Genomic DNA, 21,093 nt, shown 5'->3' on the forward strand with positions numbered 1-21,093 from the left:
TTTTTAATAAACTTTTGTACATGTGTTGCATTAAAATGGTGTAGAATAAAGCTACATATATCTTGAAGTTAATAATAATTGTTGTTTGAGTTGATTTTCACAGAACCACCGAGAAAATAGTCATTTATAATTATTTTACTTACATATTCTGTACTTATATGTAGGTACAAATTGATGAACATTTTTTGTAGATTTCCTTTTAAAAAAATCACCGCTCGCCACTGTCACACACACATTTACATACACATGAACACAAATGTCGCACACACGATTATGTAAACACTCTCATTATTTATTATAAATTATTAAATAAACAGTGAATTTTTATTGCCTCTAGTATTATTAACATATTTCTACTAACTGCTGTTAGAAGTCACAATAAAATAAAGTATTATGTATTTTTTTACTAGCTGTTCTGGCTGAAACTGCCCTTAGATTTTTGGATCAAACGCAAAATATGGACAACCCAAAGGAGTCTTCTAAAATTAATTATGAGTCAGAATTATCCGCTTTACATGAAATGGTATGTTACATTTATATATATTCAATCAATACTTTATATAATTATTTATCAAAATAATTACACAGTCAAACTCCAACTATCCGGAATAATGAGTGCTAGATTTTATTGTTTCTGAAATAATACTTCTAGATGTCCAGCAAAGTTAATTTTTCAGTGAAATTAAAATTTCAAACTTCTTTATATTTTATTTGCTGATAAAAATGTGTATATTTGGCAATCCGGATGACTGGAGTTCGGATAAACACAGTTCTACTATATTTAAAAATGAATCAGGTTTGATCTCATGGTAGTTCTACAGATTTTAATTAGAGATTCAAAATTTGCTTCCAAATCTGCTCCAGCTATTTTTAAAAGTCGCCTCAAAATTGAAATAGGTAAATTGTAAGAAATCTATTTTTATTTTAAGTATTGTGATATCTTCTCTGTTTAATTTCAATTTTTATTTTATTTTACTGCGACTATTATTGCTATAATTATTGATATACAATAAAAAAACTCTTATTATTACTACGAGACTTTATTAATATTCTAGTGAAATTCTATTCGATTGTATAAATTGCATCTATTTTAAATGAAATTTTATTAAAATTGATCTTATATCAATTCTGATAAACTGCTTTGATAACAAAATGAAAACTCAACTTTGGTCTATATACAATTTTTCTTTTGTGACTATTGGTGTTCATATATAATTGGTGAAAGACGTTTAGTGTTATTGTTTTTTCTTTTATAAGTTGTATTTATATTGTGATACCTGTTTGTGAACTGAAAAATAAATAAATAAAAGTGTCCAGGCGGGTGAAGAATACACTTCTGTATGTCAAATAAAAACAGAAATCGAGTGGAGATAAATCCGCCTCGTTGTGTAGTAGTTGGCATATACGCCTACCATTCTTGAAGTCCTGGGTTCTATTCCTTGCAGGGTGGAAGTGAAATATTGACTTTAAAGGTTGTTTAAACTGCAATATTTCATTGTTCCTGGACTGGCACTTGAAACATAGAACTGATTACCTTTTCTGCCTGTAAAAGTTGATCCAGATACGCTGAATTTCATTTAGCAATGCAGTGCTCTGTGCACCACCAGGCGCAGATAAGAGTTTTATGATGATGATGATTATGATCAGCACCTTTATCAGTATGTTAAATTGTATTTTTTTTACTGTTTTTTTTTTAGGTGAGGCAAACTGTGGCCAGTCTTTTGACTGATTCCCAAACTATTGTTAGAAGAGTATTCATGGAAAGTGGAATAACAAAGTTATGTGTTTTTTTTGGAAAGCAAAAAGGTACACACAACTTTTATACATATGTGATTTTACCAGATTTAGATTCAATCTTACCGGAATGAGCAACTTTTGCCCTACGGGAAATTGGTTACAAAAAATGTTTTCTTAAGTGTTGGTTTTCTTGGTTTTCGGAATATTATTGGTAGTTTTCATGTTAGCTTAATTGGTGTCCTGACGAAGAGTCGGGTACATTTCGAAACTGGAAGACATAAATGTCAGCAAGTTGTTATAAACAAATATTTAATAACATTTAATATTTGGATTGTTATTTATTCTTTAAACATAAAATTAAGGGAAAAAAAACATTTTTTATCATTAACTTAGTAAATTATATTTTGTATTTTTTTTTTGTCCAATACGATTAAAACTTTTAAAGTCCTTTTTTTGTTAAACATTTTTCTAACTTTCTAATTTTTATATGCCTTTGAATTATTTATTTTTTGCACAATATGTTAGCGTGTTCATTGTATGAAATCACTGTGTTATAATGTGTACTATGTTATAATTGTTTATTTTTACCCACTATGTTTTCTTTGTTTGGTAAAAGGCACTGCGTGCCGTGTATATCAATAAATTTATGTAACTTTAAATAAATTAAACAATTGCTGTTCTACAGCACTGAAACTGAAGTGGAAAATTGTAATATTTTCAGCAAACGACGTGCTCCTGTCGCATATGATTACTTTTCTCAATGATAAAGAAGATACGGCTTTGCGAGGAAGTTTTTTTGACTGCATTGTAGGAGTTGCAGCATACGTAGGCTGGCACTGTTCCCATATTCTGGTGCCTTTATTACAACAGGTAACTTTAATATTAATGTACATATAGTCGCTTAGATAACAACACCGCATAAGTCGTTTTTGTTATTTTTACATGACAATGAAAAAGGATTTTGGAGGATTTTGTGTTCAGTTTCAAATAAGCGACATTTTATGAATAAACATTTCATTTTAACACATTGTTTTCGGCTATCTTTGTTATGATAACTTTTAGTCATGTTTTGAAAGAGAAAATAATTGATATTATTTTTGTATTATGGTGACACCTTCCGCTCTACAGCAAAGCAAACATGACAGAAGAAATTAGACGTTTAAAATGTGTTTTTTGGAAGGTAACCGAAATGCATAAATGCGTGCACACCATAATCAACGTGTTAATACATTTTAAGTCGTACTTTAGTTGAGCTTTTTCAATAAAATAAAAAGTGTTTTCATCTTCCTGTAAAAATAACAAAAATGACTTACGCGGTGTTTATACCTCATTGGGGCTAATTTATTTATTTATTTATTATATATACGGCCTAAGCCAATTACAACAGTTACATGAAGAAACATAAATGCAAAACAAAAAGAACATAAAGCTATTTAGCAAAGACAAACAAGGGCAAAACAATAATTATATACAATATATTCATAAAAACGAAAGACCTAAGACTTCGAGCCAAACCATGCCAATCCAACTTCATCCCACACTGTTTAGTCGCGAAGAGATCTACGAAAAGCCGGAAGATCTATCCCAAAGAATTCCAAGTCGTGTGATGAATTGACTAATCTACACATTCTGGACATTGGGGCATAAAAACCAAAGTTGCTCTTAGAAAATTTTATAAATAGCAGATTTTGACTTCTGGTGACACGATTGGGAACATGAAAAGAAATTGATTGCAACAGAGATGGGACATCACTTATAGCATTAAGTATTTTGAAAATGCATATAAGGTCCATCACAGTTCTACGTCTCTCCAATGAAGACAGATTAAGAGATTGCTCTATTTCAAAATAGGAATAATTACCCCTTTGTAATCTGAGCAACCATGCCACTTTTCTTAGAAAACGGTGTTGGACAGACTCGATATGGACAATGTGAGTCCTGTAGAATGGAGGCCAAATAGGAGAAGCGTATTCAAGGTGGGATCGAACTAGTGAGCAATAAAGAGTTTTTATGGTATTAATGTGAAAAGTTTGTAATATATCATCGATCAGCATGCATTCTTGCCAATCTACAATTTTGACAAAAATTATATTTTCATATTGGGAGATTTATAACTCTTATTGGATGTTCCCTAATCATACGATATGCGTGGGACCAATATGAGGTGATCTTTTTGAAGAAGAACAGTACCGCGGATCGGAGTTAATAATGTGTTAGATTTGATTTTAAGAACAGTTTTTTCTGTCTCCTGGATAAAGTTGATTGACGAAATATTATTTTTTACTACAGGTTTTACACTTAAAATTTAATCTTTTGCACACCAAATTGAATGTTTTTCAAATTAAATTAAACACTTTTCATATGATCACCTGTGGACAGCCAAACTCTTATAAAATAATACCACTTTGATTTTTTTAAAACGTTTTTCCATTTGATTCTGTTACATTTCGATATATTTTAAAAATTTCTTGCAATAAGGCAACATTTGCATTTGTTTTATAGAAGCATTAATTTAAATGTTTAAAAAAAAGATAGTTTTGCCACTGGATACTATGTATTTGATTTTTAAATGAACGTATAATTTTTAGAAACAAACTTAATTTTGGGTAAAGTGTATACTTATTTAAAATTTTATTTTACATTATTATTTTTTTGTTATTTTTAGGGACTAACAGATCCTTCTGAATTCATAATAGCCAAATCGTTGCGGGCGACGACATCTTTGGCTGAGCTAGGATTACTACAGAAACTCTCCCTCTGTGAACTGGTTTCAGAAACTGTTTGTTATTTAGCTCATCCTAATTTATGGGTAAGAAACTAAACTGTTTTTTTCTGTACTATCACAAGCAGCTCCTGATCAAAAACACTGGCAGGGCATTATTTACATTGTGTGAACTAGTACTAAAAGAATTAAAATATAAAAAGTCTGCCATGGTGTCGTAAATGACTGATAATTTTTGCAATGACAGCCAGCTCGTCTGAACGCTAATTCCGCCATTATTTTTGTTTGCATACTGTTATATGCACTAACATTGTACATAACTAAATCACATAAATTCTTATCAATATTCTGTCAGTACGCATGTTCAATGTGAATTACACATCAGCGCATGTTTCGGCACTGCACGGATTAAACTATGTATCTATTACACACTGCTCATGCAAAACAAAATATTCACACTGGCGATTAGCGCATGCGTGAGATTGCAAGATAAGACGGTTGTTTGCTAGAGTCGATCTCGCTAGATCTTTCGGCGCTAGTATCAAATAAAATATACATATACCGAATGCTACAATGAATCCCTGTTTCTTTGTATTACATATTTACATTAGTATAAATTATTTATACATATTTTCACTTGGCAGTGCACCACCTTTGGCACATATTGTCTTATGTATTTATTATTTTGTACATATTCGTTTTTTTTAAGTTTATTCAACTAAATACAATTTTTATATAAATTTAATATTTATTTATTTATTTATTTGACACTTTATATACATATACACATAATATACATATAAGGGCGGGCATATTGCCTTAAGGCAATTTCTTCCTACCTACCCAAACCGTTCAGTTTGAGAAAATTATAAATACATGGACATATTGAATCTATGAATACATATATTTATATGAACGTTTCCCATTACGTAAAAGAAAAAAACAATTCTTGAGTACATAATGGGGAGTGACGTCTTACAATAATGGGTTTATTTTATTTTTAATTGGTAATTTTGTTTTTGTCGACCTCGTGGTGTAATGGTCAGCACATTTGCCTGCCATACAAGAGATCTGCAGTTCGATTCCCGACATGGTTGATACGGAATATTTTTTTAAAAGGTGTTCGACACTAGAATATTTCATAGTCCCTGCACTGGTACCTGAAGCGTAAGACTGATCATCTTACCTTCATGTAATAAAAAAATGATGAAGATACGCTGCGATTGGTGTACCAATGCAGTGCCCTAGGCACCATTAGGTGTGGAAAGGGAATGAAGATGAATTATTTTCAGTATAAATTATAAATTACACAAAAAATATACTGTGTTTTCAACCAGTGCTACACAAAAAAGAATTGTGAATATAATTTTTTACTTCTTTCTTAAATACGTTGTATTCCTGGCTGCACTTTTTATTTCCGTTGTTCATTTCATTTAAGAAAAATATTATGATTTTGTGCTCTAGTTGTTTTTATTATTCCTTATTTTCCAGATTCGACATGAAACATGTGGCCTAATTGCATGTGTAGCATCATTATTAAATCCAATCGATGTAAACTGTAAAATATTACCTCTAGTTTGGCCACATCTTCACCACAAACTGACTCAAGTAAGCTCACATTCAGTATTTACTCATTATTTTAGAAATGTTGTATTTTTTTTCATTCAAAATTTTATTTCCTCACTGGGACCTGTGCCGAGGGAAATATTTTACATAATTTTGAAACATGCCCTAAATACATGTTAAACAAAATTTTACTTTTAACAATTGTCCTATAAGTAACACTACAAATAAATTTTACCTATTTGGCCTGATCCACTCAACAATCCATACGCAACCCACCTTTATTATCCACTTGTCGATTGCAATTTTATAAAGTGAATACTACTAATCGTCCTTATGAACAGTATTGGAATTGAGAAGTAGACTAATCCTCTTTGACCAAAAGTCATTTTAATTTTCAATTGTTTTTGCAATATCAGGGTGGTGTCTATCGTTTTTATCTTATTTTTATACTACTATAAGCATTATAAAGTTATCACTGTGACTATTTTATAACAAATCAATCAATCAAATCAGTTAACACAATGATATTTTGATGTTGAACTTTTTTTTTTCAAGCCAATCAATAGGCTTATGGAAGCCCTAACAGATTGGCATTAATGAGTATAGGGGGACATGGCAAGTGTGTCATCGCGAGTCAGGAGTGACAACACCGCTTGCTTCTTGAATGCTTGCCTTTGCTGCAGGAACACATCGACAGTACCGTTTAATGAGATATTGTTCACTGTTCTGAGGTCCTCGGCAGAGGGGAAAATAATCCGATGTTGGTTTTATAATTTCCCACAGCAAAGACAGCATCGGGACGCAAGTTACGGCGAGGTACATTAAGGTTTATCTGAGCAAAAATATCATGGGCATCTATACAGTTAGATATTAATTTGTGCAAGAATATCAAACCAGCCAAAATCCTTCTGAATTCTAAGCTAAAGATATGAAAGTACTCTAGACAATCATAATAGTTAATTATGAAAGTATTTGATCCAATTCTAAATATTATTTTTTAAATGTACGTTACACCGATTCTATCCGCGTTATATTTTATTTATTTTATTTGGGAAATCAACAGTTCTACGTGCATATTTTTAGTAAACAAACAGATATAGTGTATAAACTCAGAACTAATAACAGATTTCCACATAGTATACAAAGTTGGTAAAGAAAATATATTACATATCAAATAAATACATACAATTTATACATATAAAAATGTTATTTTCATGTACTCAATAATCAAAGAAATATAAATATTATAATTAGGAGATCATATTATAGAATTAAATTCAAGCAAATAAATGATTTATACAATTAATTGCATTTTTTGTGCTTTTGAATGGCTTAGATATTTGCAAAATAAATCCACAGATTTCAAATATAACTCATTTATGCTAAACTTATGGGCTAAAACAGCTTGTTAGTTTATTTTAAACTACTGCATTGTGTACCTTCTGACTGCTTCCCTATTCAATAGCCTCACCGAACGCCCCTGGAGACAACCATCCCAACAGGGTATTTTCACAAACATTGAATATTTAGTTATAACTATTAATGCATTAAAAATGAGTTTTCATTTACAATTTTCAGGTTTAAAAATAAGCACATACAAATCTGCTCACAGTTTTCATTGTGTCACTTTAACATCACATTTCATGCCTGCCGAATGGGATTCTAACAAACATTTCGTAGAAACATAGTGCGGTAACATGACGTTTGTCCCATGGGACACAAAACCTCTCGTGAACCTCTCGTGTTTATGTAAATCAAAATATGCGTATTATCTTTTGTAGAAAATTTATTCGACGATACACAAAAAAAATTGTTTAAATTTATTTCAACAGAGAGGGAAAACATTTTTGAGAAGTGAATATGGAAGTCTAGGCATTTACAGGGCTTATGACCTGTCATTGGCTGGTTTAAGTGGCCACTTTACACACTGTGTAACATTCACCATTCTGCCCATGTCTCTTTAATTTTTTTCCTTCTCAAAAATGTTTTCCCTCTCTTTTGAAATAAATTTAAATATGAACAACTCCCTAGGGAGGAAATCCAGCAAGTCTGCAAGCATTTGGACATAATCAAACATTGTTGAAAAAAAATTGTATTGGTAAAATAATAATTTAGCAAAATGTGAAAATACCCTATTTGTCTGTTGTCTGGAGCAAACATTGTGGCAAAATTTCATTCGTTTTCAAGGTATTTGTATTTCATTATTATTATTTATTTTTTTTCAGGTTGATAAGCCAGAATTATTACTAGAGAGTCTTTCTCCTCACATTCCAAGACCTATATTCGATTCTGTTATCAAGTATAAAGATATTAATCAATTAATTCAAACTTTAAGAGAAAGAAAAAATACAAGAATAAAGGTATGTAATTATAGTTATTGATTGATTTATTAGATATTACTCAGTTATTGAAAAATATTGACCTGAGACACATTTTTAAATCATTAAAAATTGCATGAAAAATAGCAATATGCCCTTTAGAGAGGATAGAAAGCCATTTTTCTCTGTCTGCATACAAACCTCGTATCTTCTACATTCATGCATCTTATCATGCATGTGCGCTGATTATTCCAACTATTGACTTGTCTATCTTCAAGTATTTGCTAGATTTGATTATGCTTTAATGCTTAATATGCTAAGTCTTTCTCGGTTCATAACCAACGCAGTCCAAACTAACTAAAATCTTCTTACTTGATTTTTTCCATAATGCTTATCTCAGCCTTATATAATGCACGGATCTCGATATTTGTGCACCTATCATGCATAGTTTCACTACACATTCGCCTGTAGGATTGCATTTTGACAGCATTCCGCCTACTTTCATTCGCATTTTTACAATTCCATTCCTCGCTACCATACATAAGAGTCAACACCAAAACCCCTTTGTAAAAAAAAAAACATTTATTCAGATATTTATTTTACGAAATACTATTTTTATTCACAGGTCAAGCAGGGAAACCTTCCCCAATATTGCGAAATGGGACAAGTGCTTAAAAATCTCTTTATGCGACTTGAATCAGATGGCCTTACAGATCAAATAGAAACTCAAATTCTGGCCATGAGCGCTCATCTCATAGAAATTCAAAGAGCTGGTGCCCAGGGAAATGCCTACCAAGTCCCCAACGAAGCTCCCGGGAAGCTCCAACTCTCGAGTATGCAATGCCCTTCGAAGCTTATATCTCTTGACTATGGAATTCTAGAAACCAATAATGAAAATCTTCAGTCTAAAAATTTGTACGCGAGCAATAGAGTAGCAAATTATCGGTATGTTGGTATTGATTTATTTTCTTTAGTTAATACAGATAGTTGTTGACTTGTGATCTATGCGACTAACGGCCTATGCCACTTATGGCCCATGCCACTTACGGCCTATGCCACTTATGGCCTATGCCACTTACGACTGTTCAACTTTACTGCCGCAATCTGTGGTACTGGCGATAGTGGTCCAAGCATTTTTCAATCCCTTTCGACCTGTCTACAAAAAGGAAAATGAAAATTTCTCAACTTGCAGAAAGGGAATTGCAAACAATAAAAGTGGTATACAAAGTGATGATAATACACAAGTGAAAGATAAACCGCAAAAACAGGCATATTGCTTTTTTTTGTTGAGGTATTAATACCTTATTTTCTCCGGTCTGGTTATTTGGCAGTTTGAATGACTGGAGTTTGGGTAAACGGAGTTCTACTGTATTTCCAAAAAAATAACACCACTGTGATACAAAAAAAAATTCTTAAATAATTTAGAAGAAAGTTAATTCAATTGAAATTATTTTACATGGTATTTTTTTTGTTTTTAGGAAAACTCAGAAGTTAAGTATAAGCAGTCAGCCTCCAGGAGAAATTCACAGCCACATGAATTCAGAATGGCAACACATGTTTGGAGATAATAAAAATGCTTTAGATACTCAATATTCATCGTTGCTTTCTAAAGGTACACATTTCAAAAAAAATAATATTTGAAGCACTAACTTTGTGGTTATTCATTGTTTTATTTTATTAACATATACGGCAAATCTGCCTTTACAAAAATTTATAATACTAACATATTTGGCTTAATATTTTTTTTTTTTTTTTTTTAAAACATAAATTTCCACATACCCAAGATTTATAAAAAAAAATAAACCTAAAAATTATACAAGATTTATATTTTAAAAATTAACCTATTATACAGCAATAATACAGCATATCCAGTGGAAAGTTTAAATAATTCAATAATAAATATAAAAAAAACAAAATTCAATAATAAAACATTCTACAGTAATACAACAAGAAAATCATAAGTACTGTTTCATACATCTAGACAAAGTGATAAAAAAACTGTATATATTATGAAATGTATGAATAAATAAATATAATTACCATTTACCATCTTTGAAAAAGTTCAAAAGATTTTTTCTATAGGAATAATACCCTACACTAAATATATCAGATACGCGGGAATAACTATTGCCGAGTTCATGAAGTCTGTTTAATACAGCAATACAAGTCTACACTATCCGTGAATTGTTGCTACAAAACGGTGGCACCTGTCGAGTCATTCTTCCAGGCACCCTGAAGTTGATGAAAGATAATAGTTCAGGGCAGGAATATCGAAGAGTACAGAATGACGAGTTCTACGGACAGGGACTCAATATGAAATGCTTCTAACAATTTCTGGGCCTTCTATTTTATTTAACAATTCTATAGAGAAAGCTCATAGTTGCAAGATTTCAAATTTTATGAACTTCTATTGAACTCATTCAGGAGAAAAAAACGGGATTGATTTATCAAAAATCCAAAAAATGCAAATAGCCCATTTTAGCCGTGTATCTTTCATATTTGATTGTGTTTTAGAAACGGTGAACAACGAATTTCCGAACAACAGTCCATCATCGGCCAGTCTCGGAACGGGATCAATGCTGGCGTCCAGTTCACCTAATCCCAGTGGAACAGTGGCCTCTCCCCTGTGCCAACTCCAGCCGTACCCTCGAGCTTCAAGTCCTGCTTCAGAAGACTCCAACGTCATCCACCTCTCTTCTCTTGTAGAGCAAAGTTTGCTACAGGAACGGAGCTATGTTCAGTGTAAGTGTTAATGCATATTTATATTTTTATTTTGCATATCGCTGGTATAGTGATAAAACCCTCTAAATGCATTATTGCCTCCATCCATTTGAATGACAGCGAAAGTCTTTTCTGGTCTTCTTTATTCCACATTTTAGACATGATACATACTCATAAAACCAACTTGGTTAACACACAAATATTCCGTTTTTTCGTTTTAAAATCTTTTTGCATCTGTATCGACTACACAGTATCGTAATGCTGGAATGTTTTTTTTGGTACAGTAAGGGAAGGATCTGATCCAGAACTGTCCCGGGATTAAAAGATGATTTCTTAAAGCTAGAAATGGCTGCAAGTGATATGGGTCTTAAAAAAAATACATCTAAGACTAAATATATGTTAGCAAGAAAGTCACAAATAAACTATGTACTGCAGGCAATCGACGTTGGATCACACCATATAGACAATCTCAACTCCTTTAAATATTTAGGTACTGAAATGACTAATGATAACAATTACAGTACTGAGATTAGAGCACAACTATCGGCAGCAAACAGATGTTATTATGGCTTGTTTAAACATCTGGGATCCAAATTGCTCACTAGAAAAACTAAGACCATTATTTACAAAACTCTCCTCAGACCGGTCATTGCGTATGATGCTGAATGCTGGGTTATGACCAAAAGAGATGAAAATATGGTATTAGTATTTGAAAGAAAAATATCAAGGAAGATATTTGGTGCTGTCAACCAAAACGGAGTGTGGAGGAGATGGTTTATTCATGAATTAGAGGCACTGTATGGCGAACCCAACATTGCACAATTCATCAAAATAATAAGATTACAATGGTTGGGTCATGTGCACAGAATGAATGATAACCGTACCCCAAAAAATATTCTTTATACCACTCCGGAAGGCAGACGAAGCAGAGGCAGGCCAAAATTAAGATGGCTAGATAATGTGGAAAGTGACATTAGAGCGATTGGCCTGAAAAACTGGAGAAGAGCCGCAGGGTGCAGGGACAAATGGAGACAAATTCTGGAGGAGGCCGGGCCCACAATGGGCTGTAACGCCACTGATGATGATCAAGGGAAGAATAAACGTGTTTTCTCAAATTTTATCATTTAAGAGGTTCTATCAGTATACTATCGATATGAATGTTTCTTTTTATCATTATTATTCCCGCAACTAATGGTGCATAGGACTCTGCATTGGAGTTCTAATTGCATCTTATATCCATCATCCTGTTACACGAAGTTAAGATGCAAAACCACCTTCCAAACAAATAAAATATCTCAATTACATTTTCACCCTCGAGTTGAAAACACTGGTATATTTCACACACAGAACTGTCATTCTTCTCAGATCTGAACAAATTTCATTTTCTTTCATAAACCTTGTGTTTTACATGAAATTGGTCCATTTCGTCTCATGGGCAAGATGAGACTGGACAGAATTTTTCTCTTATTTTTTTTAATAGTGCAGAAACGTGGACAATAAGGGTACAAGAACACAACATTATAGATGCGGTGCTGAAGGCGTATGCTGAGAATACTCTGGACAGTTAGACACATCAACCCCTCCATTCTTCAGGAACCGAAGCTGATGGCTAGACTCTCGACTGTATGCCTCGGACGAGTTTTTCTATATTTTCTTTTCGATTATCCTGGGAAGTTTGCTGTGGATGGCAACGTTTAGGATAGAAGAGGACGAGGGAGATCTCCAATGCACTGGTTGGACTGCAACGGGCACTCGGTTTGTGGCAGTTCTCAGAAATGAAGGCGAGACAATCGGAAGATTGCAGTCTTGAGAATACGACACGGTGGTCACAATCCTCAGTCATGAGACACCGACTAGGAAAACGTATAGGCAAAACAGGCCATTCTAAAAGTTCACATGTTTGTTGACAGTTTTACATAAATTTGGTTTTAGTTTTATAGTACATAAACCTTGGTCTTGCATTTTTCTCTGCCATTCGTTGATTGGTGCCTCTGTATGTGGTGAGTGATTTTTTTAACATTTACATATTATTTTTCATTACAGATAGTATGGCTCCTTGCCGATTAGAATTACGAGATCTAACAACGAGACAACAAATGAAATATTCAAAAGCCCTAAGGTATTATAAATACTTACTCTACATATAATGCAGTTCATACATATTTCATTATTTATGGGCAAGTGCTACAAAAATAGAAAACAGCATTAACAATATATATATATGAATAAAACTTAAGACAATCTTGAAACCAAATCTAATTTAATTCAGTAATATCAAATTTATATTTTTTGAAGCACTTACTTTGTCCTTATTTATTATAATTTAAACTAAAATAAAACATCTAAATTTGTTGCAACAGAGGGAAAACATTTTTCAGAAGGGAATATAAAAGTCTAGGCATTTACAGGGCTTATGACCTCTCATTAGCTGGGTTAAGTGGCCACTTTACACACTGTGTAACATTCACCATTCTGCCTTTGGACATACTCAAAACATTGTTGAATCAACTAACTGGTAAAAGAAGAAGTATAAAAAATGGGAAATTGTTTTCACACTAGCCAATGCCAGGTATAAGTCCTGTAAATGCCTAGACTTCCATATTCCCTACTCAAAAATGTTTACCCACTGTTGCAAAAAATTTAGATTGTTTTTTGTTGTTTAACAAATTATTGAACCAAATTATTTATTTTTGTAATGACAAACACAAATTACTATTTCATATTTAATTCTGAATATGTATTTATTACTTATTAGGTCTCGTGAATGTGCAGTAGAGAATTTCGGAACAAATCCCCCATCTAATTGGAGACCTGGAACTACATTGATGGCACAGTTACATGAACACAGGTATCATATTTATATTATAAACTACTCCGCATTTTCTCTCAAATTAAAGGGTATTGACATTGAAAAGGTGGACTCATTTAAATACCTCGACAGCATTCTAACAGACCCTCGACCCAGATATAGAAATTAAATGCAGAATTGAGACAGCAAGAGCTGCTTTTAATAAAATGAAATCCCTCTTCTGCGATGCTAATCTCAACTTGAAAATAAGGCAAAGATTGGTAAAATGTTATGTGTGGTCTGTATTGTTGTATGGCTGTGAGACTTGGACTCTGAAAGAGAACACTATGCATGCATGCATTTTTTTAATGCATTTTTTTTGCACCACAACAGGCCAGGAGGCCCAATTACAATGGTGAATTACATCACAGAACACCCAGGCTTGAGAAAAATCACATATAAATTTTTGTGTTCTCTCCGGGAATCGAACCCGGAACCTTCAGTGTGTGAGTCAAGCATTTTGACCACTACACCACAGAGGCCGCCAACTATGAATAGGCTGGAGACTTTTGAGATGTGGTTGCATCGCAGAATGCTTAAGATATCTTGGACAGACCTGATAACGAATTCAGAAGTCTTAAGTCGGGATAGAACGAACAGAGAACTCTTAACCACCATAAAAGTTCGTAAAATTTCATATCTGGGGCATGTAATGCGTGGAGAAAAGTACCACTTGCTTCATTTAATTTTGAAAGGCAAGATTGAGGGTCACAGAGGGGCTGGAAGAAGACAGATGTCCTGGCTGCGAAATATACAAGACTGGACTGGCTTCAGGACTGTGGAGCAGATTTTCCGGGCAGCACAGGACAGGGAAACTTTTGCCAGAGTGATTACCAACGTTGGGGATACCTGACAGGGCAGTAAGAGAAGAAGATTAAAAACTTATTGAAAAATCAACACAATAATAATATACCAGAAGGCGCGTGGAACCAAATTTGTATACATCGTACTGTGTCCAAAAGTCCCCCCTCTACCCGACATCCCGCATGCGTGAAAAGGCTGCGTAATGTCGCCAGACCGTGAACATTATACACAAATATGAGATAATTTTGTGTTATGTTATATTTTACAGCAAAAAATATTTTACTGACATTATATTTTACAATCATTTAGTAATTAAGTAAATGAATACCATTTAATATTATGGTTGGAATAAGTTGCCACAAGAGCTGATCTCAATGTGTAGTCTCGATGGGTTAAAAAATGGACTAGATTTGTTTGGGAAAAGTTAAAGTGCGCCAACAACTAACTTTCGTTCAAATACATTTAAGCATATCAGCTTTAAGCCGCTTGCTTAACATTAATATAATAATAATAACACTTATTAACAGAAAACCGGGTAAAAAATTCGACTACCCTAGCAATACTAACAAAATGGTTACCTCATTTTATTTAACAATCTGACAGATGGTAAAATAATCTAATTCTTAATAATGATAATATTATATGTGAATTCGCTTCTTACACATGAAATGTGATCCTACCATATTCCCTTTTAATCCCAGCAGTATTTTGACACTTACAAACGACACAACACGGCATAATTGAATTCAAATTGGCAGTTGCGTACTAAGCGACGCCTGTCGAGTACCTAATGGTCAAAACGTAAAACTGCGTTTCTGAACTATTATAAGTCTATGCCTTCACAATTATTTTACTTTTTTTTTTTTTCATTTTTTCAATTTATTTGTTTGATTAGTTTATGTGCATTGCAAAATATATTTTTCAAGGCATACATAATACAAGATAAATTATGAACATATAAAACATACTAATAGACAATGAAACTAAGCCAAAAATTAGAAACGTAGAAAAAAGAAAAAAAATGTAGAAATTACACCACCTGTGATGTCAAGAGTTATTCATACATTTTGGAGAAACTTAAATGTATAATTAAATTCTCATATTTTTGCCACGAAATTATTATTATTATTATTAATTAAGTGATTCTCTGAAAACAATATTCCCGGCAGTTAATTTTTATCGATTAGTTTCATTGTTTGTATTTTAATACTAACAATGAAACTAATTAAAAATTTATAAATAAAAGTGGAATAAAACCATAAACATATTTTTATTGTTTTAATTAAAATGCAGTTCCACCAAGAAATGTCAGTAGAAAAACTCAATATATTCCATATTTCATTTAAAACACGTAGAGTTCCTTTTTTCATATTCTGAAATTCAAACGTCTGATAATGTTTATTGTTTTTGTATTTTCAGAGCTACAGTGAACAAATTAGTGAGTCTATCATCGGGACCTTATTCTAAAGGTTTCTTTGGATCCTGTTCAAATGATGGAACTGTGAGGTTGTGGGATGTTGCCAAATTGGAGGGCATCAGTATTGTAAATAAGTAAGCTATAATTAATTTTATATCCCTATCTATTTTTCTCACTTCCTTCCAATACTCACCTTGTATTTTTATTTTCCCACGAAAATTGGAATAATAGAAGCTTCTTTCAGACAAGATGGGAAGAACTCTGATTCAAAGCTAGTATTTACTATATGTGTTAGAGGTAAACTAATATACTTTTTAAGATATTTAATAATTTTGGTATTAAGACCATCGATTCCTGAACTATTAGTGTTTTTTAAAGAAGATATTGTGTCTATTATTTCTTGAATGGTTGTAGGTGAGAATTTATTTAAGAGGTTGGTTGAAGCTGAAGTCAAATATTCGACCTTAAGTGCGAGATCACTTTCCGTAGGTTTTAGCGCGTTTCAAAATGTTCTTTGCTAGACTTGTCCCAACTGAGGAAAAATAATCAAGTATAAATAAATAAAGTGGTCAGCCATTTTGCCATTAATAACAATATTTTGTATTGGATATTCCAAATTTTCCTGCTATCTTTCCCCGCTTCCGTGATTTTATTTCTGTAGTATACTGTTTTCGCTCTAATTAAGATCTTTTTACAAATATTCCTATAATTTTTATAAAACGATTTGGATTGGTAATCCATTGGATTTACTTTACAAAATTTATTAAGTTTGTCCCTCTTACGGATGCATCTTATTATCCCAATAGTTATCGACGGTTTGAGAATTTTGTAATTAATGTATAATTCGTATTTAAATCCTGAACATAGCAACCCGTACTGTTTGTGCTTGACAGATAAAAAGTCATATAATAGACAATCGACAAAAAACATGGAAATTGCTACTGAAGTTAAAATTTTGATCAAAATACTTACTGGTGACCGGTTTACAAAATTGGTTAATAAATCAACAACCGTCAGCTATCATTACAAAAGGTTAACGGTTCATATTGCCGATGGATGTGCTATAAGAGATAGGGAACATGTGAGAAAAGGAATTACCCGCTAAGCCTTATCTGCAGGTTGAAAAGAAAGGATGTGGAAGGAAGTTATGAAAAATACACCACAACACTCAGACCAATTGAGGAAAAAAATCTTTCTTGGATTTCCTTCTTGCAACTGAAAGGGAATACTCGCGACGCCAGTTTCACAGTTAGCTGTCTAACCAACTGTGCCATGACACCTGTCTCTTGGAATGGTACTTTATGTTATATTTTTTCATCATCAGGTCAAAGTCAATGTACAATCGAGGAGCGGGTCCTGTCATTGGATTGGCTCCCTGTGAAAATAATCAATCTTTTGCTGCTGCGACACAAGATGGATCCGTTTTTGTTTTAAGGTAAGTAAAATATTACAGACATTTATTTATATAACAGAGGGAAAACTTCCTAGACAGCGACTGAATTTCACCCTTTTAGAAGTTATTAAGATTAACGCATTACAATAGAGAAGGAAATATGGAAGTTATGACCTGTCATTGGCTGGTTCAAGTCGCCACTTTACACACCGTGTAATATTAATCACTTTGCCTTTGTTTGAACATCAATGTTTCTTCAAATTCTTCCATCTGTTGATTTTCCAGTCCAGTCTTTGTATACAAACATTTTGACACTCAAAATGTTGCTGATCAAACCAACCGGTCTAAGATGAAGTATAAAAATGCACTTTCTCCGGCCACTTTCAAGAAACGCTTGAAACATTACTCTGTATCCATAGAACCCTAACCTCCCTTCATTTTTTAATTTAAAAAAACTTTTATTCCAGCTAATTACAGGTTAAAATAGCAAAACATATTACCTTCTAAAAATGGTAGACGAAAGCTCTTACCGTGCACGAGGTGGACTAATTATATATAAACAAGTATATCCTGATTTGCCGATTGATAAATAACTGATTATTTTAATTTCCAGATTGGATTCTGGTTCATCTCGAATGGTGCTGTCACAGTGTCGTCAATTGGACCTTGCTGAAGATGGTGGAGTGATAGATGTTTCTTGCAATAGTCAGTATACTGGGGGAGATAATGTTGTTATATACGCCACTCTATATGGAGGAATATTTGGCTGGGATTTGAGGGCTCCGGGTAATTATTTTCATTACAAATATCTAATTTTATTTCTGGAATCCACATGGGATATATGTACTAATTTATGTGCATGTATTTTTATTACATTAATTTATTTATCCAATTATCTTACTTCTAAGGTACATATTTAATATTTTTCCTTCATACCTTTCTCATTAGGTAAGGCTTTATTGTGCCAGTGGCCTAGTTAGGACTTACATTTATAAATTTGTGTCTTTTTGTTTGCCTTTCTTTTTTAGTGATTTTTGTTTTCTTACCATCATTCTCCTTCTTGGCTTTTTTAATCAACTTCTTGGATATTTAAATAAACTTAAATATATAGTGAACCTGCTTAATGTAAATAGCCTATTTTATATTATCCAAAATGATTTTCGTTTATATTTTTTTATAGTTTATTCAGATAAAAAATATAAGTATACAATATTACTACTTAATACAATGTTTATGTAAAAGAAAAAACAATTCTTTTGTTCATGATGGGGAGTAACGTCTCACAATAATTTGTTTATTTGATTTTAAATTATTAACATTTTTAGTATAACATATAAATTACAAAAAAATAATATACAAAATGGTGTTTTCAATCAGTGCTGCACAAAAAAGAATCATAAAGATAACTTTTCACTTCTTTTTTTAATATGTTGTATTCCTGACTGCACTTTTTATTTTCTTTGTTTATTTCATTAAAGAAAAATATTCCTCTGCTAGTATAATGATGTGCTGTAGTTGTTTAAAATTTTGGAATTAAGATGTTACCTATACACTACTCTTTTTGTTGTCTTTGTGGATTTGAAGTAAACAATTCTTTTGAACAATGATTTTAGTAAAGTATATTTTATTAACATTTATTACGTTAATATATTTCTTAATCTAATAAATACATATTTTATAAGTTTTTTCATTCTATTTACAATATTATTTATTTAACTGACATCCGCCTTACATCCCCTGTATTTATTTTTTTATATGGGAGTTGCTGTATTATTTACCTTGCTTATAATGTACAAGGTTTAAATTTTTTTTTAATGGATTTTTCTGCATTTAAATATCTTAAAATGTATCTTAACCATTGGGATCAGGAGGGATATATTAATGTGGGCTAATCAGGAACTTCTCAGCATTTGCTCACGTGGAGAGGAAACCACTTAAAACTCTTCAAGAGAAGCCTTCCGCTCCACTAGAGGAGTGTTCGGCATTTTGTTCCTTACTTTGGTTTATTTTACCAATTGCCTGCACTATATTTATCATGTATGATACTACCTCTTGTGTGAGTTCTTTATTACCTTTCACCGATGGGATGTCGCATAGATCTTCACCCAGGCTTCTGCATCGCGCCTCTAGCTGTTGTCTTTGAATCCCCTGTATGCATCTTGAAAAGCAGAGCCTTTATGTCAAATTTTGCCAAACAGAAATGTAGATCATGTGAACTGCCGTAAGATGATTGGTTTAAAATACATCAACATTGACATCCCTCCTTTTACATCCGGTACCCTTTATATTGATAAATAAATTAATTATTATGTGTGTGATTTATTTTTCAGTGAAATGGAAAGTAGCAATGTCAACAAACTAAGTACATAATAGGTTGTACTGCAATACCGCATCTACTGTTTTTTTTTTACAAAAATATTTTACTGAAATAAATTTGTTATAGGGACTAAGAGCTGTTTGTTTTTAATTATCGCTATTATTACTCTAAATAATGATAGTTTTTCGGATACTCCAGCGGTATTTTTGATTTATTGTAAAGTAATAAATTAACAGAATGCTTTTTAGGATCCCATGCCAAAAAATTCAATTGGTAGTTACGCGGTATTGCAGTATCAATATTATGTTTTATTTTCACTTTTTATTCCAATATATATATATTTAGGTATTTTTTAAAAATTATTCATTATATTATTAGAGTAATTGAGTATTTACAAAGATGTTGAATATCTTAAAACTAATTTTACTATTATACATTACAGGAAACGCTTGGAAATTACAGGGTGACCTCAAGCTTGGGGTATACACTTGCATGTATGTCAGTAATACAGGGTGGCTCACTGTTGGAACTTCAAGTGGTTGTATTAGAGTTTGGGACTTGAGATTCAGCCTTCCTATCACTACTTTAATTCATCCTAAAGGTAAACGTGACTTTTGACATTTTTTATAGTCATTCCAATAATGAGTGAGCATAATTCCACATTTCACAAACCAAATTCTTACATTTTCAATACATGCATGTAATTTTAAGACAACTTACAATATCTTTCTTTCATACAAAAAACATTTACGCAGTTTTTAAAGACAAGTAAAACTTAAATCCACAAATTTGGAATGACTTGTTACCAATAACTGGTACCCAGCAACACTTTGTTAAAATGTCCTCCCGACAAAAATAATCCAATTTAATCATGAACTACTACATAATTTTGAATTCTCTATCCTTACTTATTTTGTAAAAAATAGATTTAATTTTAATATTATAAATAACAAAGATACCAGTCTCAAAGATGTTGCAAAAGCCATGAAACCGGTCACAGTGCAGATAATGAAACAGATGTACACATTATATGTGAATTTGATGCTTTATATCACAAAAAAAACGCATCCTCGATAGTCCATTCGTTAAATCTGAGGATTTGAGAGCACTTGCCCCTAAATATACTTAAATATTATTTTTTGTAAACATCAAATTACGCCTAGCGTTAAAATATCATTGGTAAATGTTGGACATTTTAAGCATTGCTTCATTTATAAACTAATTGATAAACGCATCATCTGTCACTTGCA

General features: G+C 32.3%; 1 protein-coding gene across 1 annotated transcript in view; it reads left to right on the forward strand.

Moving 5' to 3' along the window:
- Positions 1-21,093, forward strand: part of Vps15 (vacuolar protein sorting 15) — a 34,419-nt gene that overhangs the window by 9,471 nt on the left and 3,855 nt on the right. Inside the window, exons 8-22 of the mRNA XM_088228728.1 lie at positions 411-523; positions 1,698-1,806; positions 2,459-2,607; positions 4,403-4,546; positions 5,951-6,067; positions 8,251-8,385; positions 8,969-9,288; positions 9,822-9,955; positions 10,858-11,085; positions 13,108-13,183; positions 13,820-13,912; positions 16,136-16,267; positions 17,458-17,568; positions 18,140-18,312; positions 20,286-20,444. Coding sequence (XP_088084854.1) covers positions 411-523; positions 1,698-1,806; positions 2,459-2,607; positions 4,403-4,546; positions 5,951-6,067; positions 8,251-8,385; positions 8,969-9,288; positions 9,822-9,955; positions 10,858-11,085; positions 13,108-13,183; positions 13,820-13,912; positions 16,136-16,267; positions 17,458-17,568; positions 18,140-18,312; positions 20,286-20,444 — 2,193 coding nt within the window. The remainder of the gene's footprint in view (positions 1-410; positions 524-1,697; positions 1,807-2,458; positions 2,608-4,402; positions 4,547-5,950; positions 6,068-8,250; positions 8,386-8,968; positions 9,289-9,821; positions 9,956-10,857; positions 11,086-13,107; positions 13,184-13,819; positions 13,913-16,135; positions 16,268-17,457; positions 17,569-18,139; positions 18,313-20,285; positions 20,445-21,093) is intronic.

The sequence above is a fragment of the Micrasema longulum genome, unplaced genomic scaffold, assembly GCF_059751315.1.
Source record: "Micrasema longulum isolate JH-2025_06_02 unplaced genomic scaffold, ASM5975131v1 h1tg000605l, whole genome shotgun sequence".
In the NCBI taxonomy this organism is placed as follows: Eukaryota; Metazoa; Arthropoda; class Insecta; order Trichoptera; family Brachycentridae; genus Micrasema; species Micrasema longulum.